Below are 25569 nucleotides of genomic sequence, written 5' to 3'. Positions count from 1 at the left end.
AAAGAAAAAGAAAAAGAAAGCCATGATGGAAATTGTTCATCCCCTTCACATAGCTCACATAGTTGGTGGGATTTCTTTCTGTCACGCTGGTGTAATGAACCTTAGAAGAGGGGTTCTGATGGGAAGTGATGTGTGTGTCTTTGAAAAATATTGAATGGGAACATGAATTAACGACTACTGGAGACTTGCATTTTGTTTGCAGACCACACCTTTCAAAACACACTTACGCATTTTGGGACTGAACAAGGACCCTTAAGGAAATGTTTGCCGATGTGGTTTATAAGAGTCATTCAGCATGCCAATGGAAGTCACCCATTAAACTCACATTCTTTAGAGAAAAGTTTCTGAGCTCCTGCCAAATGCCTGGGTTGGGCTAGATGTTCTCATTTTCTTTACCTGGCTCTGCTGGGATGTTTACCTGGCACTGTGGTGGAAGCTGAGGCTCGGGGTGGTGAACGGATGCCTCCTGAGCCCAGGATTCCTGCCCCGCCAGCCAGCCAAGCCCACGGGAGCCAAGGGCCTGGGCATCCTTGTCCTCTGGCCTTTGTTAGGTTATATGTGACATATAATGAACTTCATATATTTGAAATGTGTAATTTGCTACATTTTGACACATGTGTACACCTGTACATCTCCACAGTCAAGATAGTGAACATGCCCAAGCCCGTGACCCTCAAAACTTTTTCCTCTTTCTTCCTTGAATTCTGTCCCTTCCATTCTTTCCCACCTGCCACCCAGGTATTGCTGATTTCTTTTCACAATTGATTAGTTTTCCTTTTTGTAAGATTTTTATATGAATGGAATCATACAGTATGCATTCTTTGGGGGTGGGGAGGGAAATCTGGTTTCTTTCACTCAGTATGATTATTGACTCTTGGATACTTTTGCATACATTGTTTGTTCATTCTTTTCCGTTAACTATTATTATATGGATTTACCACAACTTTTTAATCCTTTCACCTGTGAGTGCATATTTGGATTATTTCACTTGGAGGCTGTTACAAATAAAGCAGCTATGAACATTCATGTACAGGTCTTTGTATGGAGTATACGTTAATTTCTCTTGGGTATAAATACCTTGGAGTAGAATGGTTCATTGTCTGATAGATGTGTGATTAACTTTTTAAGAAACTACCAAACTCTTGTTCAAAACCATCTTGTCATTTTACATTCCTACCAGCAGTATATGTAAGTTTCATTTGTTCATATAGTATGTCTTTTCTGGGGGGTGCTTTTAAGACTCTTTTTATCCCTGGTTTTAAGGAATCCAATTATGTGATGCCTTAGTGTCTTTTCCTTCATGTCTGTTTTGCCTAAGTTTCATTAAGATTCTTGAATCTGTGAGTTTATAGTTTTCATCAAAATTTGAAAAATTTCTTCGCCATTTCTTCTTCAGATGCTTTTTTCTCCTCTACTTTATGGAACTCCAATTACACACATATAAGGCCACTTGAATCCAAAAGTTCACTGACATACTTTCTTTTTAAAATAATTCTTTCTCTCTGTGTTCACTTTGGATAGTTTCTATTACTGTTTACTAATATTTTCCTCTGCAATGTTTAATCTTCCATTAATCCTTTCTGTCTTCTTTTCCATCTCAGACTTCATAGTGTTCATCTCTAGAATTTCAGTTTAGGTTGTTTATTATCTTTGATGTCTCCACTTAACTTTTTGAACATAGACCACACAGTTCCAATCCTTGTTTTAAGGTCTTTGTGTGCTATGGCAGTTGTGGGTCATTCTCAATTAACTGATTTTTTTCTCCTTACTATGGGGCCTGTTTTTCCTGCTGAAAATTTATTATATGCCAGACATTATGAGTTTTACCTGTCTAGGTGCTGGATATTTTTATTTTTCTATCAATATTCATGAGCTTTGTTAGGTCATAATTGTTACTTGGAAATAGTTGAATCTTTGGGGGTTTTGTTTTTAAGATCCATTAGGTGGAGTCAGAGCTATATTTAGTGTAGAGTTGATTATCCCTTACCCCTGAGGCAGGACCCTTCTTGGTACCCTGCTCAATGGCATAACTGGTGCTCTTCCCAGCCCCGTGTGAGAGCTGGGCACTGTTCCCGCTAATCCTTTCCTTGCCTCAGGTTGTTTCTTCACACACATGTGCCCTCTGCTGAATACCCAGTGAAGATGCTTGATGGCTTCCATGGTTTTCTGTATGCAGCTCTCACCTACCAGGCCCTTTGTTCTGCAAACTCTAGCTACCTTGGTATCCCTGGACTCCTAGCTGCCAGCTTCCACCTGTATCTCTTCTTCTTGTGCCACAGCCTAGAAAACTCTTTCCAGGCAGGAAGCCAGAGTAGTTTTTTTTTCCTGTGTCTTTGAGGATCATTCGCCTTCCTTGCTTTATGTTAATATCTTCAAAACCATTGCTTCATTTTTTTGTTTGTGGGATTTTTTTCTATTGTTGTTGTTTGGATTTTTGACATTGGTTTAGGCAGGAAGGTAAATCTAATCATTCCTACTCCATCTTGCCTAGAAGAAGAAAACCGTGATATAGCCTTAAAGATTTTTTAGAATAATTTTAGATTGTGTGTAGAAACATTGTGGGCTTCCCTGATAGCTCAGTTGGTCATCTGCCTGCAATGCAGGAGACCTGGGTTCAACTTCTGGGTCAGGAGGATCCCCTGGAGAAGGAAATAGCAACCCATTCCAGTATTCTTGCCTGGAGAATCCCATGGACAGAGGAGCATGGCAGGCTATAGTCCACAGGATTACAAGAGTTGGACACGACTTAGTGACTAAACCACCACCAGAAACATTGTACGTGCATACATAACCACAGTGCATGCATGCTAAGTCACTTTAGTTGTGTCCGACTCTGCAACCCTATGGATTGTAGCCCACCAAGCTCCTCTCTCCATGAGATTCTCCAGGCAAGAATACTGGAGTGGGTTGCCATGCCCTCCTCCAGGGGATCTTCTCAACCCAGAGACTGAACCCACATCTTTTATGTCTCCTCCATTGGCAGGTGGTTTCTTTATCACTAGCACTACTTGGAAATCCCACATAACCATAGTACATTTGTCAAAAGTAAAAAATTAAATGTGATGCAATACTCTGGAAGGCAGAATTCTAAGATTGCTCCTAAGATTACCATTCCTTGTTGTACGCACTTTGTATAATTCCCTCCCCAGGAGTGTAGGCAGAACCTGTGATTATGATGATAAAATTGAGTTACTCAACCTATGATTGAGTTACTAATCAGTTAACTGGGTTAATTTAAAAGTTTATCCTTGGTGGGTCTGAGTTAATTTAATTAGGTGAGTCCTTAAAAAAGATTGGACCCTTCCCTAAAGCATGAGAGGGTTTGTGGACAGGACCACATGGCAAGAACTAGCAGCAAGGACTGGAGGCCTCAGATCACAAGGAACCACATGAACTTGAAAGAGGACCCAGAGGTGCAGAAACACTGAGATGGCACATTGATTTTAGCCTTTTGAGACCCTGAGCGGAGAACCAAGTTCATCTGTGTCTAGACTTCTGATCTCATAAACTATTAAGATAGTAAATTTTTGTTGTTTCAAAAACTTCTGATTTGGTGGAAATTTGTTATGCAACCATGGAAAATGAATATGATTGCTATTAACTAAAAAGAACCAGATCAAATTCATGAGTAACAATAACCTACTATTCATCTAGAAAGATCTCAATAAAAACGAATGTGAAAAATGAAAGACTCATGTGAGGGCCAGCATGAAGCCATGGACCTCTCCCATCACCTCCAGTTGTCAGGGTGCTTGTCACACTCTCATACTGTGGTTCAGTTGGAGATAGTTAGAATTCTGATCAAGAATGGATTGATTTTATGAGAATATATTTGCAAATCATATATATGATGAGGATATAGTATCCAAATATGTAAAGAACTCTTATAGCTAAACAATAGACAAACAACCCAATTTAAAAATGGACAAGCAGCTTGAACAGACATTTCTTCAAACAAGATATGCAGATAGTCATCAAGCACATGGAAAGGTGCTCAGCATCATTAGTCATTAGGGAAATGAAAAGTCAAACCCATAATGAGATACCATTTCACATCCATTAGGATCTGTTAGTGAGGACGGATCTTCATACACCGCTGGTGGGAATGTCAACTGGTTCAACCACTGTGGAAAATTTTGGTGGGTCTTCAAATTGTTAAATATGGAGTTACTATATGACCCAGCAATTCCACTCTTAGATATACACGCAAAAGAATTTTAAAGGATTCAAACAGTATATGCACATAAATTTATGTTCAGAGCAGCACTTCTGACAATAGCCAGAAGGTAGAAACAGCCTACATGATCATCACAGAATATGTGGGTAAACAAACTGTGGTATGTATATACAAATGTAGTACTATAGTACTATTAAGCTGTAAAAGGAATGAAGTACTGACACATGATACAAAGTGAATGAATCTGAAAAACGTTTTGGTAAGTGAAAGAAGCCAGACACAAGAGGTTATGTGTTGTGTGATTCTGTTTATGTGAAATATCAAAATTAGGTCAGTCCATAGACATGGAAAGCAGATTGGTGACTAAGAGGAGGGAGGAAAGGGAAGCTACTGCTTGATGGGTACAGGATTTCCTTTTGGAGTAATGGTAATATGTTGGAACTAGATGGAACTCCATAAAAGGGGTGGTGGCCCAACATCATGAATTCCCTAAAGGCTACTTAATTTTTCACTTTAAAATGGTTAACTTTATGCTATGTGAGTTTTGTCTTAATTTTTAAAAAAGAATAATCTGTTATAGAAAATAGCAAAGTTATATTCTAATCAGTGGTGAGTGAAAGTCGCTCAGTTGTGTCCAACTCTTTGTGACCCCATGGACTATACAGCCCATGGAGTTCTCCAGGCCAGAATACTGGAGTCGGTAGCCATTCCCTTCTCCAGGGGATCTTCCCAACCCAAGGATTGAACCCAAGTCTCCCACACTGCAGGTGGATTCTTTACCAGCTGAGCCGTAATCAGTGGCAAGTGACTGTAATTCTGCTACCCATTTTTTTAAAAGTCTTTATTGAATTTGTTACAATATTGCTTCTATTGTTAACATTCTGTTTTTTGGCCCTGAGGCATGTGGGATCTTAGAATCTTAGCTCCCCGACCAGGGAGTCAACCTGCACCTCCTGTATTGCAAGATGAAGTCTTAACCACTGGACCACCAAGGATCAGTACCCATTTTTTAAGTGAACCACAGATTGCATTTAGATCTTCTCACCAGTTGTTCTTCTAATGTTCTTTTCCTATTCCAGGATCTCATCCAGGAGACCACGTTGCATTTAGTTGTCTTATCTTTTCTGATCTATGACACCTGCTCAGTCTTTTCTTGCTTTTTATGACTTTGACAATTTGAAGGCATATCGGTCAGGTATTGTGTAGAATGTTGCTCAGTTTGGGCTAGTGTGATGCTTCTCATGATTGGACTGAGTTCTCAGTGTTTGGGGAAATACCAATCGGGTGGATTGCCACTGTCATGACATCATGTCAGTGGCCTGTGATGTCAACATGACCCATCACTGTTGACATTAACCTTGATCACTTGATTAAAGTGGTATATGCTAGATTTCTCCATTATAAAGTTACTGTTTTCCTTTTCCTACTCTACGTTTTGGACGTAAGTTCCTAAGTCCAGGCCATACTCAAGGAGAGGAGAATTTAGCTCTACCTCCTGGGGACAGAAGTATCTACATATATTACTTAGAATTCTTCTGTAAGAAAGATTTGTCTCTTTCCCCTATTTGTTTATTTATCCAGTCATTTATATCAGTATGGACTCATGGGTATTTAATTTTTTATTTAGATTTTAATTCAATACTACGTCATTTATTTTGTGGCTTAACTTGTTCCAGCTTTGGCCATTCTGAATTCTTTCACTTTCTCTTGTTTCTTTGATGTACCTGCCCTACCCACCCTTAAAGCATTTCCTTATTTTTTGATACTACAAGATACTCCAGGCTTATCTTATATTTTTCCTGCCCTGGCTCTAGAAACAGTCTCCAAGGAGACTCCAAGGAGTCATGGTTCTTTTCATTGGAGAATGGTGTTTAGAAACCAAGATCTGGGTGCTGAATGTGCTTATTGCTACTAGGGTGTCATTGGTTGTAGGTCTTCTCTGCAGACAGCAAAGGCACAAAGAATACATGTATACTCTTTTATATTCACATAACTGTAATTATTTCTCTATGCATCTGTGTGCATAACATAAGCATGACCTCATAGTGATGTCTCTGACTAATCCAGCACCACACCGTTCATTTTAGCTTTCCCCCTTTGCTTATTTATAACTTCTTTCTCGGACAGTGAGAAACCTGACTCTCATTACCCATAGTTTACTTATTTGCTCAACTCCAATATATATGCATAGTGATTTCAAAATTGCCACCCTATACCCCTGTGTGAAACAATTATACCTACCAGAGTATTGCCTTTATGGGCAGTTCCTTTGGTCTTCAGCCCATAGTTCTCAATTGAAACACTGTTTTGCAAAGTGACTTAGGTCAGCTGCACGTTTTTCCCAATGACTTTCAGTGAGGTTATATCATGTAATTTTAATATAGTTACATTAATTTGTCTCAGCCTGCATTCCATCCTGGACTTTTTCAACATCCTAGTCAATTTTTTAAAAATTTGTATCCATTAAAGTTTCCTCTTTGTGATGTATGGTCCAATAGTTTTTGACAAATGCATGGAGTATATCCGTCATCCCAGCACCATACAGAACAGTTCTCTCACCTCACAGCTCCTCCATGAGTCTCTTTGTGCTTCATTCCTCCTGCTCCCTCAACCTTTGGCAACTATTGACCTAGTTTCTGTCTCTGTCATTTTGTATGGCTTGGATTTTTTATAGAAACTCTTTTTTACTAGACATGAAAAGTGCTTGTAAACAGAGGTTGTCTTACTTTGTGATTGAAGTTAGTTGATACCAGGAGTCAAGTCCAGTCCTGACGCCTACATTCCTCTGAGTCTTAATTTTCTCATCTGTAAATGAGTCTAAAACTTGTCCTATCTTCATGGGGTTCTTGGGAGGACTCAGTAAGATAACAGTTGTAGGGCACAGTACCTGGCACATAATAAGTAATCAATAAACTTGATGGTAATAATACTTTATATTTGTTACCTTATCATCACCAAAATCATCATGACCATGGTGGAATGTTAAAAAAGACTGTTAAAGAGGCCAGGATATGCTGCTGTCTTGAGTTGCTGGTGGTTATAAGAATGTACCCATGGGCCCTTCCCTACAGGGGTGGAAGGAAGGCAGAGAGGATGTGACTATAGCAGGGCATTGATCTTCTGCAAGCCTTCCTCTGGTGTTTGTGGAGCCTGTGTGTTTTATCAGGGTTGATCCTGAAATTAGGGCTTCCTGAGAAGACGGAATCATGTCTGTCACTCAAAAATTGCCCTAGGCAAGCAAATTTTAGGGCTTCGTTTTGGCTTTTCTCCTCCCCAGGATTTTTTTTTTTTCCACTTAGAAGATATTACAACGTGGAAAAAACTTTTTAAAAAGTAAATCACCGTGATCCTTACACCCAAGTGGGTAGATGTTTTGGTAGTTGCTGCCGTCCCATGGCTGCATTTTTACACAGATGTAAACATTATTTATTGTATCATGAACATTTTTCTGTGTTGCTACATAGTCTTCCTAATGATTTTTCATGAAGATATGACAGTTTCATGAAGGGGATTCATCATCCTTCACTAAAATATACCCACTGTTTTGCAGTGCAGCAAATCATGAATATAATTTTTTTGCTCCTAATGATTAATTTCCTTGGGATATACTTCCTAGAGTAGGAATTTTCTGTCAAAGGATAGGAATGCCTTTGTGGCTTTATTTGTAGCATTTTGCAGAAATAAATCATGTAATCCCTTTTGTATATTAATCTTTATTTCATCAAAAGGCAGCTGTTCAGGGGTGTGATCAAATAACTGATGAAGTGTTTGAGACTAATGCTTCAATAGATCACCGATAAATTTTACCATCTGAAAATTTGGAAACCATGATTTTCCCTGATTAGTTTTCTCCCAACTCTCACCACCCCTTCCCCCAACGCCAAGTTGTCCTCAGTTCTTTTGGAGGGAACTCCCAAAGTCTTGAGTCTTTTCTCAGAAATTCATTCTTTATTTACTTTTGGAGTTAGGACTTGTTTGCATATGTAAAACCAAGACCATATTGTTGGCAGATGCTGGGGTACATATAAAAAGTTGAGGCTTTTGAGTCATTTTTACAAAACAGGACACAAAAGATTTTCTCAGGAATTTTAAAAAAAGGTATTGAAATAAAGATTATGGGATTGGGTTTCTAATACAGACATTTCACTTTTATGTTCCTAGTCAGGTTGTTTCAACTCCAGAATTAGGGACTCTAAAATGAGGAAAGAGTAGAGGACTAAGAGATAAAATTTTGCAGATTCATCATCTAATCCAGAAAAACAAATACACAGAAGGAGTTAGAAAAAATAACAAAACAAAAACTCAATCAGTTATTTATGATCCCATCTACTAGCCTTAACAATACATTTTTCCCCCCTCTCTTCAATAGGCTTCTGTTTAGTTTTTGTCTGAAGATAAGAGTAGCTTAAAAGAAATTGTGTTTCCTATCAGCATTTGATAAAGTCTCCTTCCCGTTGGGGAGCTGCCCAGATGTGATGGCACTTGTTGAAAGCGAATTGTGTTTTAGCATTAAATGCTTTTGTTACTGGAAAAAAAAAAAAGAAACTGGTGTAATTTCTAGTCTTTCTAGAAATGATAAAAACAGATGAGAGCTTCTGGTTCAAATTGAGTTTAGCTTAAACTAAAAGGCTGGATTATTTATCCAAGTGAATTTTGAAATCTGTAATAGTACCTGCAAGTACAGTGAGGGGAAAGTGAGTTCTGAGGTCCTGATCTTGTGCCTGCATCAGGGCAGCTTCTGTAGCATTCCAGTTCAGTGAGGATGGGCGTGGCCGGGATGCTTCGGAGTCCAGGGCACGTGGTGAGCTGGGGGTGGGAGTGGCATCTGCTGCTGCTGGTGGTGTCGCTTACCTGGTAGGAGACTGTGACAGCCTTGGGGAGACCTCTTTAGGTTCTCCGCCACCCCGGGCTGCTCTTAGGGTGGCTCTGAGCCAGGTGGGCGGTTCTAGGCAGAGGGCCTCAGGTTTGAGCAGGAGTGAGTGACAGGCGGGAGTCTGGAGCTGAGAACCTGGGGCTAAGAGGCCTAGCCAAGTTCCGATTTCTGGGATAAGCCAAGGCCTTTGGTTGGTGGCAGGGAGGGGATGGCACTTAAAAAGGTGTGGGGATGATAGAGAAGTGTTGTCGTGGTACTGCTTTCACAAACACCTCTATCATGGGGTTCATAATCGTACATCCTCCAGTTCTCTAAAACCTTGACCTTAACTCCAGCTCTTGCCAGTCAGTCTTTGTGGCCCATCTGGAAAGTGAGGGCGAGGCTAGTATGTTAGAGTGGAGGTGGAACTTGAAAAGTGCTTTGTAGCAACCAGAGCCTACCCTGATTATGTTTTTTATCTCAGGCTCCTGGTGCTGGCCTGTTCAGCCCCATTTATTGATTGACTGATGGCTGTGCCACATGGCTTGCAGCATCTTAGTTCCCTAACCAGGGACTGAACCCAAGCCCTCAGCAGTGAAAGTGAGGAGTCCTAACTGCTGGACTTTCAGGGAGTTCCCTGTTTAGCCCCTTCTTATGTGAAATTTCCAGGCCTGGTGGTCAAGGGCTCAAGACTGAGAGTGCCTTTCTTACTTCCTCTAAAACAGTGGTTTAAAAATTACATTTTAGTTTGTGTGCTGTGCTATTTTCCAGGTCTTTGTACTTGCATTTTTTAATTTTTTTTTTTTTTTTTTGCATTTTTTAATTTTTATTGTTGAGAAAAATTACATTTTAAGGTCTGAACCTTCAGTAACCCTTTTAGTGGTGGTATGCATTTTTAACTCAAGTTAACAATTTGGAATTTGCTTTGCTTTATGTTTAGGAAGTTATTTTGTTTTGTTTTGTTTTCTCCCCAAGAAAAAGGTTAATACTTTGTATATTCTTGTCAAGACTCAAGTCTTGGCTAGTTTTGGGATTATGAGTCAATTGCTTCACTCCCCTAAATCCAGATATGGGATTGGGGATTAATTTCTTAATTTTTTCAAGCTTGTGTCGCCTGTCTGTGAAGCAGGGACAATAATTCAGTCCTCACACCAGGTGATGATTAAGCCAGGGCTGTACTGTGAGTTGTCATAGTAGCAGAGCTGTGACTTTTGACTACATGTCTATGGTAATTCTTTTCCCTTCAGCCAAATCTAGCACAGGGCTGGGCGTGTGTAGAGATTCTTATTAAACTGTACTAAACCAGATTTCCTAGGCCAAGGTAAGAAAGAAGGAAAATATCATCAGGTTGCATTGAGCCTAAGCCAGTGGGTCTGAAGCCTATGGGCTAGAGGGGCTGCAGCCAAGGGGGCTCTGGGGCTCCTTGAGGTTCAATAGGGGTGGTCTCTCGATCAGAGATAGCTATTAGGAGTAAGCTTTTTTAAAATTTATTTATTTTTAGCTGAAGGATAATTGCTTTACAATATTGTATTGGTTTCTGCCATAAAGCAACATGAATCAGTCATGGGTACACATATGTCCCCTCACTCATGAAACTCCCTCCCACCCCCTTTCACCCCCCTAGGGTGTTACAGAGCCTGGTTTGAGTTCCTTGCGTCATACAGCGAATTCCCATTGGCTGTCTCTTTTCCATAGGGTAGTGTATATGTTTCCATACTCTCTCCATTCATCCCACCCTCTCCTTCCTCTCCACGTCCCGCATCCATAAGTCTGTTCTCTATGTTGCGTTTCCACTGCTACCCTGCGAATAGGTTCATCAGTACTATCTTTCTAGATTCCATATATATGCATTAATATACAACATTTGTTTTTCTCTTTCTATCTTACTTCACCCTGTATAATAGGCTATAGGCTCATCCATCTCATTAGAACTGACTCAGATGTGTTCCCTTTAATGGCTGGGTAATATTCCATCATATATATGTATCATAGCTTCCTTATCCATTCATCTGTCGATGGACATCTAGGTTGCTTCCATATCCTAGCTATTGTAAATAGTTCTGCAATGAACATTGGGGTACATGTGTCTTTTTCAATTTTAGTTTCCTCAGCGTATATGCCTAGTAGTGGGATTGCTGGGTCATATGGTAGTTTTATTCGTACTTTTTAAAGGAGTCTTCATATGGTCTTCCATAGTGGCTGTATCAATTTACATTTCCACCAAGAATCAATATTGAAAATGACTCTAATACTAAATGCAATCTACAGATTCAGTGCAATCCCTATCAAATTACCAATGGCATTTTTCACAGAACTAGAACAACAAATTTCACAGTTAGTATGGAAACACAAGAGACCCTGAATTGCCAAAGCAATCTTGAGAAAGAAGAATGGAGCTGGAGGAATCAACCTTCCTGACTTCAGACTATACTACAAAGCTACAGTCATCAAGATAGTATGGTATTAGCACAAAAGCAAAAATATAGGCCAATGGAACAAGATAGAAAGTCCAGAGATAAATCTGTACACCTGTGGGTACCTTATCTTTGATAAAGGAGACAAGAATATACAATGCAGAAAAGATAGTCTCTTCAGTAAGTGGTGCTGGGAGAACTAGACAGCTTTGGTGTAAAAGAATGAAATTAGAACACTTCCTAATACCATACACAAAGATACCCTAAAAGTGGATTAATTAAGGTGAATGAATTTAGATTAAGACTTAATGTAAGACCAGAAACTATAAAACTCTTACAGAAGTAAGCTTTGATTGGCCCTACCTGGCCTCCCTCTGCTCTGCCCTCCTGTCTTCATACCAGGGACTGCAGGTCCCTTTGTCATTCCCAGATTTATATTTGAAAATGTTACAAAGCAGAAACCTGCCACTTTCTATTCAAGGACTCCCAAGTAATTGCTCAGTGTTTATTTCTGTTTCTCCTCCCATTCTAAACCTGCCTATAGAATTTAATGATCCTTTAAAAACCGTTCTTGAGAGCACCAGCACCAACATTATAGATCTTTCACATATTGGCTTTTGCTGATTTTTCCACTTCTACCCCATGTCGTCCGAAACTCATCCTTATTTTTCCCCCCTTTTCTTCCTGATTCAGAAGTTGGAGGGACCAGTCAAGCTCCGGACAGTTCGAGAAGCACCAACAGACTGTGTCTGCCCCCCAGGTAAGTGGATGTTCAATCCTTGCTGGCTCCTGACTTCTAGAGACATGGCCTTCTCTCTCCTGTCTGCTCAAAACTGCCAAAGCCATGGTCAAGAGAATCATCTCAGGTTTCAAGCTATCTATGGTACCTTGTGGATCATCCTTTCTTCCTATATCTTCAGTGGTAGGTGTGTCATAAATATTCAGGCAAAATTAACTGACTTGGGTAGATAAGGACAGTGGTATTGGTGGAGGAGCTAAAACTCTTTGAGATGACTAATATTAAAGGCTCAAATGCTGGGAAAGTAGCAGCTATCCCTCTTTAAAGATGGAGGAAAAAAAGATGGAGAAACAAGCATGAACCATCCACACAGTGTTAACGTTGTGTTTTTGGCTCTGTTTCAAACATAAGGGGGAAGACAGATGGAATAATGGTACAGGAAGAGGAAAGGAGCTGTGAACATGATCTGATTTGTTCAAATAATCATGTCTCTTGGATTTTGGTGGTATAGACCAGGGTGGCTGTGACTAGAATTGAGATTTGTTGGTTCTTAGTCCATGTGACTCAAATCCCGATCCATATTGGGTCTTCTGGTTGTCCTCAGTAGAGCTCTGTACATATTATGATTGAGAATTTAGGGTGTAGTCTCAGCCCCGCTGTTTTTAGGGCTTAAACTTACCCTCTCATAGAACAGTGTATAATGCTAGTGAGTGAGTGAAAAATCATAACATTTCCCAGACATCTCACCATGCCGGACAAGGTGAGAGAACACAGGAGCTGAACCCAGGCGCCCTGTTCCTTGCTATCATGCCTTCCATTAAACAAATTGCCAGGCATTTCTGAAGCCATTTCACCTGGTCCAGAAACTAAGCTTACTGATGGTTGTTATCTCCAGGTTGGGAGATGCCCTGAGATTTGTACAAAGGTGGACCTGTGCTGTGGAAATTCAGTCTCTGGGGACCCAGTGGGAGTTGAGCTTGAGCTAGCCTTTGATAGGAACTCTGAGAAGGAAATGGCAATCCACTCCAGTATTCTTGCCTGGAAAATCCCGTGGACAGAGGAGCCTTTCAGGCTACAGTCCATGGGGTCTCAAAGAGTCAGACACCACTGAGCGACTTCACTTTCACTTTCTTTCTGTGGTTTTAATAGGATGGAAAAGGACATGATAAGTAATGACATCATGAGCAGATCAGGAAGTCAGAAGTTGCAATTCAGTGGGGGAAAAGACTTCAGTTCCATCAATGAATTTCTGGCTGATCTGCAAAATGTATAAAATAATCCCTTTTGTTCCTTCCCTGTTCTGAGTATTGTATGGATGTGAAATCATGTGAATTATGTAGATGAGATTTTTAAAAACTAGGAGTCACTGGGAATTCCCTGGTGATCCAGTGGTTAAGACTCAGCACTCTTACTGCTAAGGGCCTAGGTTCAATCCCTGGTTGGGGAACTAAAAGCTCACAAGCTGAGCAGTGTGGCCGAAAACAAACAAACAAACCTGGGAGTCACAATGCATTTATGAAACATGAAATCAGTTATGTGGGTTGTAGCCAGTGTTCTGAAATTTTGAACTAGCAGAGATTGGAATAAAAATATTGAAGTTTTTGTTTCAGCTATTTATATTTGCAGTTGCCAATGTTAAATGGGTTCCTTGCTGTGGGTTGCTGACTCAAAGTTTGAAAATCATCGATACAGATGCTAGATGGAGAGGGAGAAGGGAGGCAGTGAGGGGACTTGGAGCGCCCAAATATATCCAAACCAGGTCCAAATCTTGGTCAGCCATTCACTGTTTGTATTAGCAAATGATTCCAATACTGGAGTGGGCTCTGCAGGCTTTTTTGATGTTGTGGAGGAAATACAGGTCAAAGGCCAGGACGTGGAGACAGTCTTGTGTCCTGTCTTGCCTCAGGGCTCCTGACCCATCAGGAAGGTCTCTTGTATGAGCATGGAGGCTGAAAGCCTGGTCAGAACCGTAGTGACCTGCCCTCTCCGGTCATCACTGTTCTGTCATTCACTGTCCGAGGGGCTTGTGTCTATAACCAGGCCATCCTGGCCGGTGAGGTCAGCACAGCCCAGGGGGTGTGGCATCACAGCCTGTGTCAGGCCCCAGTGCACACCCATGTCCACATCTGCTTTTTCTCTCCTGTCATCTTGAGCTGGAGGATTGATCTGAGCCCTTCAGACTAGAACCTTTTATCAGTGTGAAACCCCATAGGCTAGCACATTCTCCTCTGCCATAAGAAGCACAAAGACTGTTTCCTCCAGTACCAGAAGCTTAACTCATTCCCTTTCTCTCTGGCTCTGATCTGCCCTCCAGAATTTTGGCATCTGGACGCGGAGACCACCCTCTGTAACTTGGATCCCCATCTCATTTGAGATGCCCACGGATCCCCCGGGCCCAGTTCCTTCCCACGGCCCAGGGGACAGTGTAGTCTTTTGTCAGATCCTAGGATGCAGCAGGCAGATAAGCCAGACCAGAGAAGGGGGCGGCTCTTCTGTGTGTATTGCCCATTGTGAAGTGGGTGCTCGGGGAGCTCTGAGGCTGAAAGGAGGGGTAGGCTTTGGGCTGGAAGGTCAAGATTCTTCTCTTACTGGAGTCAGTGGTGGGATGAGAGGCTGAACTGTGCTCTGAACTAGCCCTGTGACCTCAGGCAAGTAAGAGGCCCTTGAACTCTTTGTCTATAAAACAATATAGCTAAGGTTGAATTGTGTCCCCCCAGAAGATATGTCCCAATCCTAACCCCTGATCCTTGTAAATGCGACCTTACATGGAAATAGGGTCATTGCAGACCTAATTAAGGATCTTGGGATGAGGTCATCCAGGATTTAGAGTAGGCCCCCAAACCAATGACGCGTGTTCTTATAAGACACAGAGATTTAAGCGATTTGAGACACAGAAACACCCAGAGGAGAAGTCCATGGGAAGATGGAGGCAGAGGCCAGAGTGATGCTTCTGCAAGCCCAGGAAAACCCAGGATTGTCAGCAGCCACAGAAACTGGAGAGAAGCATGGATGCAGTTCTCCCTCAGAGCTTTCAGAAGGAAATAGCCCTGCCAACACCCTGGTTTTAGACTTCTGACCTCCAGAACTGTGAGAGAATAGGTTTCTGTCATATTAAGTCATCTCGTTTGTGGTCATTAGTTGCGGCAGCCTCAGGAAACTAAAATAAATGGGACTATTAATCACTCTAATTATGAAGTTGCTGAGATGATCAAAATGTAAGGGACACAGGAGCTTCCTGCACCACCAGGTGTGAATCAGGTGTGTGGGGCTGCATCAGGAGCCCCCTGATGCTGCTGTTTCTCATACACCTGCCCCAGAAGAGACTTCTCTTCCTTCAGCAGAGAGTGCCAAGCTGTAGATTCATGTGGCTTACCCGTGTCCCTGGGGATTCCAGTATCTTCTTTTCTTATATTACTTATGTACTTAAATGTTTTCAAATGTGTTTAAAGTTTTAAAATATTCATTTTTGAATAGGAAAATAATATGTGTACTACAAGTACTACAAAAGATTACATGTGAAAAATAATTCTCCTCCCCCTTTCTGCCCTGTTTCTCCTGCTCCCCTTTCCAGGGACCCATTACCCATTTGCTGAGGTCCTTTTGAGCAGTCCTTTCCAATAGAACTTTCTGTGATGATGGAAATGTTCTTTCTCTCTGCTAATATAGCAGCTACTGCTAGCCACGTGGGGCTATCAAACACCTGAAATGTGGCTACTATAAACGAACTGAATTTAAAATTTTTGTTTTAGAATGGATAAACAAGGTCCTAATGTATAGCATTATAAATAAGCCATGATGGAAAAGAATATAAAAAAAGAATGTATGTGTGTGTGTAACTGAGTCACTTTACTATACAATAGAGATGAGCACAACATTGTAAATCGATTGTACTTAAATTTTACAAAAGCTTGTTTAATCTTAAGTTGCCATGTGTGACTGGTTGCTATAGAGTTGGACAGCTCAGTTTTTGAGGTCATTTAGATCCATTGCCATGAGTAGCTCCCCTCTTGGCTTCACGCAAATATGTTGTGTGTTGCCTTCTCGGTTTGCAGCTTCCCTCTGAGATGGTCTGAATCAGTCAGTCCATGGATCAGAGAGCAGTGCTGCCCATGCTGGGTTGAATGAGGAATCCTGTCAGGCTGTTGGGCAGTCCTGTGAGGTACCTGGCCTGTCCTCCACCCCAAGGACATTTGAGTTGTTTCCCATCCTGTGTTCTTACAGACCGCCCTTCAAGGAAGTGTTGGTGGGAAGGAGGCCTGTTGTCTTGCCCTGTCCCCTACCTTCCTCTCGCTCTGTACTGAAAAGCCATCACAAGAGAGGAACTGCTCCAGGGCTTTAGGTCGCGGGGCTGAAAGGACAGGAGCCCTCAGTCTGTTCTGGGAGCTCCCTTCCCAGAGCAGCAATTCTGGAATGTTGCAGGAAGGGCAGTGGCAAGGGGTGGCCCCAGAGTCGGCTCTGTGGGAGACTTGGGCACCACCTGGCCCCCACTGTGCTGTGAACACGTGAGCATCCCAACGGATGGGTCGGGACTGGCACCCTAGAGCCTGAGAGGCCCGGATTTGACCCTAGACTCTGCCACTTCAACGGCTGCCCTGTGGGTATGGCCTGCACCTCCTGGACATATGGGCCATACTGGTGTAAAAGCTCCTTGCATTAACTAACTCTTTTAATTATGTTTAAAATGAAGAAACAAAGAGGAAACATATTAGCTCATACGACTGGAATGGAGAGGTTAGAGATAGAGTAGAGGTCAGGTATATCTGGGTTCAGGGGTTTCTCTCCATCTCTCAGCTCTTCCCTGTGTCATTTTCAGACACCATCTCCTTGGGGTGAGAAGGTGGCCACTAGTGGCCCTGGCGGTGGATCAGACCTTCTGAGCAACCCCAGCAGGTAGAGCACTCCCCATTCTCAAAGATGGCAGTGTTGAGGAATGGGAAGTGTTATGGGCTGAATTGTATCCTCCTCAAATTCATATGTTCAAGTGCTTACCCCCCCAACCACCCCCCAACAGTACCTCTTAAAATATGACTGGATTTGAGATGGCGGTCTTTAAAGAAGCAGATAAGATAAAGTGCGGCCATTAGGGTGGGCCCTCATCCACTAGGACTGGTGTCCCTGTAAGAAGAGGTTGGGGCACAGACATTTGCAGAAGGAAGATGACAGGAAGTCAGGGAGAAGATAGCCATCTACAAGCCAAGGAGAGAAGCCTCAGCAGAAACCAACCGTGCTGACTCCTTAATGTCTGACTTAAAACTTTCAGAATTGTGAGAAAATAGATTTCTGTGGTTTAAGTCACCCAAACTGTGGTACTTAGTTTTGATAGCCCAAGCAGACTAATACAGGGAGTTATTGTTGCTGACTGGGCTTCCCAGGTGGAGACAGTGGTAAAGAACCCACGCCTGCCAATGCAGGAGATGGAAGAGTGGCAGGTTCAGTCCCTGGGTCAGGAAGACCCCTGCTGGAGGAGGGCAAAGCAACCCACTCCAGTGTTCTTGCCTGGAGAATCCTATGGACAGAGGAGCTGGTGGGCTATGGTTCATGGGGTCACAAAGAGTCAGACACGACTGAAGTGACTTAGCATGCATTGTTGCTGGGTATGGAGTTTACATTTGGAAAGATGGAAAAGTTCTGGAAAATGGATAGTGGTGATGGTTATACAACACTGTGAATGCATTAAATGCCATGAAATTGTGCACTTTTAAGTGGTTAAAATAGTTATTTAAACTTTGTCTATACTTTACCATGATTAAAGAAAGAAGTCCCAGAGTTGATCCTGATTTGCTGGCCTGGGGCAGAGGCCTCTCCCTGAACTAATGCTGTGCCTGGAGAATGGGACACATTGATTGGCCAGGTGTGGGTCATGTGACCTTTCTTTGACCTGGGGGCAGACTGGTGTGGGGGAGGGTTGACACTACCACAGTCATGTGGGCGAAACTGGGAAAGGGTGGTTACCTCAAGGAGAATTAGGGTGCTGTTCTCAGAAAAAGAGAAAAGGGGTGTAGCTGGGTAGACACAAGTAATAGATAACCACATTAGTCCTGCTTCTGGGGGCAGCTGGCCAGACGTGTCCAGGAGCTCCTCAGCAGGGACCCTAGGTCTGACAAGGGATTTGCCTCTCCTTCAAGCACGTGAGTCTTGTCCCTCTGTTGAACTGGTCCAACAAACAGTGAGGCTCAGTGATCAAACACTTGAATTTTGGACCCAGACTGCCTGATGTAAATTCTTTGTCCCTTACCAACTCCATGACTTCCTGTTGCTTCAGTTTTTCATTCTGTGAAGTGGGGTTTCTAATAGTACCTACCTCATGGAATCATGCAGGACTGAATGAGCTTGTAGAGAGTTTGTAACAGAGCCTGGCACTGCTTCCTGAAAGTGAGTTGGTGGTTAGGAATCCAGATCCCTTACCCCCAGGCCAGGCCAGATCCACTGTGTGCAGACTCTTACCTTCCTGATTTTCACTGAAGTCAGTCAGGACTGAAAGATAGGGAGAAGGCGATTCAGAGTTGGCGGTTGGCTGGGAATATTCTAGAGGGAAACAACAAAGGCCTGGCAGACTTTCTTGGCATGTCCTTCTGAGACACAGTGAGAAAATGCTAGTGACAGAGCCCAGAAGTAGGGAACTGGAAAGGAAAAGAAAACCTGTAGCCCATGAACTCTTGTCAGCCACTAATGGCGTATGAAAGACCTCATCGTGCCAAACATGGAGCTCTGTACAGTTTGCACTGGTTTTTAACTGGGCTCAACCTGCCCTGGAGAGTGTTAGGAACTTTTCAGAAAAACAGTTAATAGTTTTCATTTCCTTTTTGTGCCTTTTTGTGTCCTTGCATAATATCCCAAAGATATAGCATGTGGTTTCCAAATGACAGGCACTGCTTTTGTAGTGTACGGTGACTTTCCAGAAATTAATAAGCAGATTAATCAGAGTTAGAAATTGGCTGGTCTGTGAAAATGTTTGGAAGTTTGAGCAGAGGAATGAAACTGCTTAGGAGAGCATGAAGTTCAATGGGGAAGTGATACAAAACCTGATACATTTTATGGCAAATGTCACATAGCGGAACATAAATGGTCAGAGTTACTCTGTTCAGCCTGTTTACTATATTAGTTGCTTTAGGAATTTGCTTATTGTACTTTGAAGCAAAAAGTTGCTATCCCCTTTGAGTTATTTATTATTTGTAGAATTTTAAAAATGATACTTTTTTTAACTTCTTAAATCCTCATTGACTTGTGTTTATGGTAAAACTAAGTAGCTTAATGGCAGTTTATCCCACTATTCACACTGTACAAAGTTGAAGAAGATAATTTGTGTGTCTGATTTTTTTTTTTTCGCCAGAATTCCCTGGAGAATTCATTCATTTGTTCATTCATTCATCTCTCTCTACCCCCAATTTTGTGTTTGTCCTATGGATGATATTGACTGAGATTGTTAGAGGGCTTGCAGACCCAGTTGTTAGAGGAAAAAAGTCCCAGAAAAAAGAAGGGAGAGATCACCTCAGATCAAGGAGACCTGGGGGAGAGACGAGAGTTGGGCAGGGTTTTGAAGACTTGTTGGCATCTTAGCCATCTCGGATTGGGGACACATTCCACAAGGTCTGGCACCTGAGCAGAGGCAGAGGGGAGCTCTGGGAGTGTCAGGGAACTCTGGTTGGAAGGTAGTGAGGGTGGGTCTTGATTATGGAGGGATATGGGCTTCGTTCCATGGGAGACAGTTGAAGGTGTGTCAGTAGAGTCCAACTTTAAGAGGAGGACTATAGAAACAGCATGGTGGATGAACTGGATTGCATCACCCACTGAGAGGGTGCTCAGGATGAGGCTGGTCTTGTCTTGCTGCCTAACGCATCCCCTGAGCCTAGAACAGTGCTGGAGTATGAAAGAGGGATGATAAATATCTGCTGAATGACTCCCCTGGAGGAGAGGTCATGAGAACTTGAATGAGGGCCATGAGAGTTGATGACAGGGAACAGCTGTGAGAGGCACTGGGCCATGTGGTGGACAGAGCTCACAAGCAGGATGGATGGGCACTGGAGGGAACAAAGATACCCAAAGCCTCAAGCCCGGGGGAGGGAGATATCCTGAACAGAAACAGGAAATCCCCAAAGAGGGATTTAGAAGGGAAGATGATAACTGTAGTTTTAGACAGTGATCTTATGAAACCAATCTGTCAACCCACTGATGGATGGAAGAAAATAATTAGAAGTCTTCTCTTAAGGCATTGTCTAGCCACTTTGAACCTATTAATTATAAAATATACTGTGTCCTATAAATAAAGGTCTTGAGGTCTAGCTATGTATTGACCATTGGGATTTGAAGATTTTTCTGTGACCACTAGAGGGAGCCCACTATATTCATTAAATTCTATAGAAATCTAATAGGATTTTTTAGAAGGATAATTAATGTTTTAAAAAATATATTAGAAAGTACACAAAACTCAAACCAAGGACAGTGAAATGCAAAGTTAACCTTTCATTCTGGTGTCTTTTTCCTACTAAAATGGAAGATCGTTGAGAATTTTCCAGATTCCAGAATTGAATGGTGTGTTGTTGATTTCAGGTGATGTTGATTATGTAAGTGGTAAAATAGCCACTAGCAGACATATTCCTGAAATAGTTGTCCCATTCACCCAACATTTATTGAACACGTCTTGTTTAAACCCAGTAGAGACTTGCTGAAGCTGTGGGAAGATGAGCCTGCACGTGTCTTGGCCATCTTGGTCAACTCCATGCCAACTGTTGGGTGACAGGTGCAACTCTTCACTCTGTGAGGTGTCATATAACTTTGTACATTTGGGATTATTAAATGTCTCACATATCAAGAGCTACACACATGGTGGGACTGCCTTTTCCCAGGGGTAAGTTGAATGCAGTCATAATATTTCATTTCTTAGCTGTCTTCTTATGCCAAAGTATATTCCACATGGATTGAAGACTTAACTGTGAAAAATAAAACCATGGAGGGCAAGACAAAAATACAGTGGGTCACTTTTAAAAATTGTGAAGTGGAACTAGACTTTATAAGCACGGTCCTGAAGTCAGAAACCACAAAGCAGCAGTTTTCAACCAGGGACGACTTAGCCTTTGGAGGATTTTGACAGTGTTTAGAGACATTTTTTTATTTGTCTCAACTTGAAGGGTGTTTCTGGCATCTAGTGGGTAGAGGACAGGGAGGCTGCTGAACATTCTACAATGTACTGGAGAGCCCCCAACACAAAGAATTATCCCACCCAAATGTCAGTGCTTCCAATGTGGAAAAACTCTGCTATAGAATAAATGTTTTCTTAAATGTTTTAAGCTTAAAAGCTTAAATTTTCTGTCTAGAAAGAAGATTCCACCTTAAAGTTTAAAGATAAATGGTAAGTTGAAAAAAAATCAGCTTATATAACAGACACATTGTTACTATTCATGAGCTATAAAGTGCTTTTGCAAAAGAATAAGGAAAAGCCAAATATCTTAGTGGAAAAATGGACAAAGGATATGAGTAGGGAGTTCCTAGTAGGAAAAATACAAATGCTGGCACTTTCCTTCAGTGACTGCTTCTGGAGAACGTGTTCTGCCCTGGGCCCTGGAAAAGATGGTCCACACCATGAATAATTGAGGAAATATATAGTAAAATGAGACGTTAGTTTTCACTGATCAGATTGATAATGTTTATTTGTTTCAATCTTTCTGGAGGACAGTTTGGCATATAAATGACATTTTTAAAAGCACAAACTTTTCCCAAGCATTTCCACTTCTAGTTTCAGTATATAAACTGACCCCTGTGCACAGGTGATGTTTATCAGAGCATCACTTATGGTAGCAAAAATGTAGAGAATAACATACATAGCCCTTTATAGGGGAAAGATACCCACAATATTTCAAGAATGGGGAGAAAACTGATAATATCACAGTGTGAGCAGTGATGATCATTGAGTGATTAGATTTGAGCATCCATTATAATCATAATCATCCAGCATAATCAGGAACAAAAAGCAAAACAGCTGAAAGGTATTCATTCAAAAAGCAAAAACAGAGTTTGTTTCTGGCCCTGGGCTAGTCACAGGCCTGTCCAAATGTGTTACTGGGTCACACCCATCCTGCCTACCTCATCGTGTGCTGCGGTTGTCTCCTCGACCCAGGGACTGAACCCAGGTCTCCTGCATTGCTGGCGGATTCTTACCAGCTGAGCCACCAGGGAAGCCTAAGAATACTGGAGTGGGTAGCCTATCCCTTCTCCAGGGGATCTTCCCGACCCAGGACTTGAATTGAGGTCTCCTGCATTGCAGGCAGATTCTTTACTGGTTGAGCTACCAGGGAAGCACCCTGGGAGAGCAGCCCCTGTCTTAATTAATGTCTATGGTCCACACAGCAAGATACCTGGAATATCACAGGTGCACCAGTGGTGTTTGTGTTTAATAAATATTATATTACTAAAGGATCTATTAAAGCTGAAAAGTGTGCGTAGACACTGGTTAATATAGACACACATGGGGAGTGATGCACAGTTCCTCTTCTGGTGTGAGACAGATTTGGAGCTGAGTCCTGGATCTGCCATTTAGTTCTGAATGACCTTGGGCATGTTATTTAAACTCTCTGTGCTTCAGTTAGCCACTTTTTCATATTGATACCATAATCCTAAACTTAGAAGGTCGTTATTTGTTATTTTATTTATTCTTCATTCAAATGTACTTACCATGTTAGATTTTGAGGACACAGCGGTGAGCAAGACAAAGTCTGTGCCACATAAAATTTACATCCCAAGTGTCATGGATGGGGTGGAGGAGACAGACAAATGGAAACAGATAAACTTACAGATGAATGAGATAATTCTGAATTGTGATGAGAGCTATGGAGGCATGGACCAGGTGCTTTAGTAGAGGGTGCAGGTGGGTGCTGGTGTTGAGATTTTCTACTTTAGAAAGGGAGGTCAGGGAGGCCTCTCTGAGGAGGGAACATTGATGCCAAGATCTGCATAAGGAGAAGAAGCCAGGCATCCTAAGATATCCCAAGGCCCTAAGAACAGTGATTTGGTTCTTAAGTATCCAAAAGTTTGGGGTGTCTTCTGGGGATAGGGAGGGGGTCAGTGTTTGAAGCAGGCAGGGATGGGCATGGTGAGATAATGCAGTAGATGTGTCTGACCCTCTTGGCCACAGAGAGTGTATATTTCATCCAAAAAGAGTGGGAAATCATTGCTGGGTTGAAATAGAGAAGGGACATTGTGCAGTTTATGTTTTGAAAAGCTCAGGCTGATACAGAAGGGAGAATGGTCTTGGAGGCGTGCCTGTGAGGAAAGTAGGAGCAGAGGAAGTGGGGAACCTACAGGGAAGTTATTGCAATTGTCCAGACCAGATGAGGGCACAGTGGTGGTGATGGGAAGACACAGATGGAGTTGATGTGGATTTTGGAGACTACACTGACAGGACTCAGTAAGGGGGAGTGATTGGATGACTCCCAGCTTTTGGATGACACCCGAAATTTTTGGTCAACTCAGTGGTGCCATTTGCTTTAAAAGGGGTGATCAGAATGAGGACTCTGTTCAGATCTGTTCACTTTGATGTGACTAGTGGACACCTTAGAGGAGATGCACAGTCAGCTCCTGGATTAAATGACACAACAACGGTGGAGGCAGCAGCAGAGGGCCTCACTTTGAGTGGGCATGTGTCACGGTGTTTTGACTCTGAGCACACATGTATACATGTGAAGATGGCCTGGGCTGCAGTGTTGTCTTGGCCTGAAGTCTGGAAGATGTCTTTATTCCTTACTGTATTAGTCAGGGTTCTCCTAGGAAACAGAACCAATAGGAGATGTATATCTATCTATCTGTTTACTGGCCTGCCTACCTACCTACCTATGTAAAGAGACTTGTGTGTTGTTTTTTTTTTTTAATTTATTTTTAATGGAAGGATAATTGCTTTACAATATTGTGTTGGGTTCTGCCATACATCAACATGAGTCAGCCATAAGTATACATGTGTCCCCTCCCTCTTGACCCTCCCTCCCCGCTCCCACCCCTTCTCACCCCTCTAGGTTGTTACAGAGCCCTGGTTTGAGTTCCCTGAGTCATATAGCAAATTCCCATTGACTATCTGTTTTATATAGTGTAGTGTATATGTTACTATGCTCCTCTCTCCATTCGTCCCACCCTCTGCTTCCTCCCCACAGCCCGTGTTCACAAGTCTATTCTCTATGTCTGCAGAGAGACTTAAGTAACTGGTTTATATGATTATAGAGGTTGCCAAGTCCAAAATCTCTAGGGTAAGTTAGCAAGCTGGAGGCTCAGGAGAGCTGATGTTCCAGTTAGAATCCTAAGGATTCTCTCTTCTTTGAGAATTCTCTCTTTTAGTTCCATTCAGACCTTCACCTGGTCAAATGAGACCCACTCACATTATGGAGGGCAATCTGCTTTACTCTAAGTCCTCTTGTTTGAATGTTTATATCATCCAAAACTATCCTCATGGAGAAACACCCAGAATAATGTTTGGTCACATATCTAGGCACTGTGCATTCTTCCTCTTCTCTCTCTCTAGCCAATTAGTTCACTTATCCTGCTTCCCATGCATTTAGGATCAAGTATGCAATCCATAACTTGGCATTTGTGAATCTGATTCTTGCTTCCCTCTCTAGACCCATCTCTCAAATTGTATCACCTTCCTAAGCCTGTCTCTAAATCATGTCATTCACTTGGAACCTGCTTATCATTCCTTTGCTTGAAATGTCTCCCCTCCTAGCTTTTTACTGGAAGAATCCATATTCATTCCTCATGGACCAGCTTTGATCTTCCCTCTTCTGGGAACCTTCTTCATCTTCTAAGCAGAATTAATTGCCCCCTCCTCATGCGAAGTGTTGACTCTTTGGAAAAGACCCTGATGCTGGGAGGGATTGGGGGCAGGAGGAGAAGGGGACAACAGAGGATGAGATGGCTGGATGGCATCACCGACTCGATGGGCTTCAGTTTGAGCAAACTCCGGGAGTTTGTGATGGACAGGGAGGCCTAGCGTGCTGCAATTCATGGGGTCGCAAAGAGTCGGACACGACTGAACGACTGAACTAACTAACTAACTAACTGTGATGTGACCATACTCTGGGGACCCCCTCAAACAATTCCATATTGTAGTTGGGGTCGCTTCACTTACCTGTCACCACTGCTGCCCCAGCCTGTGAAACTCTAAAAGGTGCTATATTCCATCTTCCCCTCACTCCTGCTACCCCCAAGATCATAATAGATCTTCCACTGAGTGTTAGATGGGGGTGGGGGAGGGGAGGAAGGCCAGACGCTGCTTTTACTATGGGAACATACAGAATTCAGCTCATATTATAAATACATTTAGGTGATTTGTGGAGTGACAGCAACAAGTCTGTTAGAGAACTGTTACAGAGAAGGGGTAATAAAAATCTATAAATAAAGCTGCCGCAGC

The 25569-nt window shown here is 42.3% G+C and overlaps 1 protein-coding gene across 2 annotated transcripts in view; it reads left to right on the top strand.

Annotated features, from left to right (window-relative positions):
- Nucleotides 1–25569, top strand: part of COL23A1 (collagen type XXIII alpha 1 chain) — a 382617-nt gene that overhangs the window by 16163 nt on the left and 340885 nt on the right. For both annotated transcript variants that reach the window (XM_043912439.1, XM_043912438.1), the window contains exon 2: nucleotides 12137–12203. In XM_043912439.1, the coding sequence (XP_043768374.1) occupies nucleotides 12137–12203 (67 nt within the window). The remainder of the gene's footprint in view (nucleotides 1–12136; nucleotides 12204–25569) is intronic.

Source organism: Cervus elaphus, chromosome 9, assembly GCF_910594005.1.
Source record: "Cervus elaphus chromosome 9, mCerEla1.1, whole genome shotgun sequence".
Classification (NCBI taxonomy): domain Eukaryota; kingdom Metazoa; phylum Chordata; class Mammalia; order Artiodactyla; family Cervidae; genus Cervus; species Cervus elaphus.
Note: the sequence above shows the minus strand (reverse complement) of the source record. Positions and strands in the feature narration are given on the sequence as shown.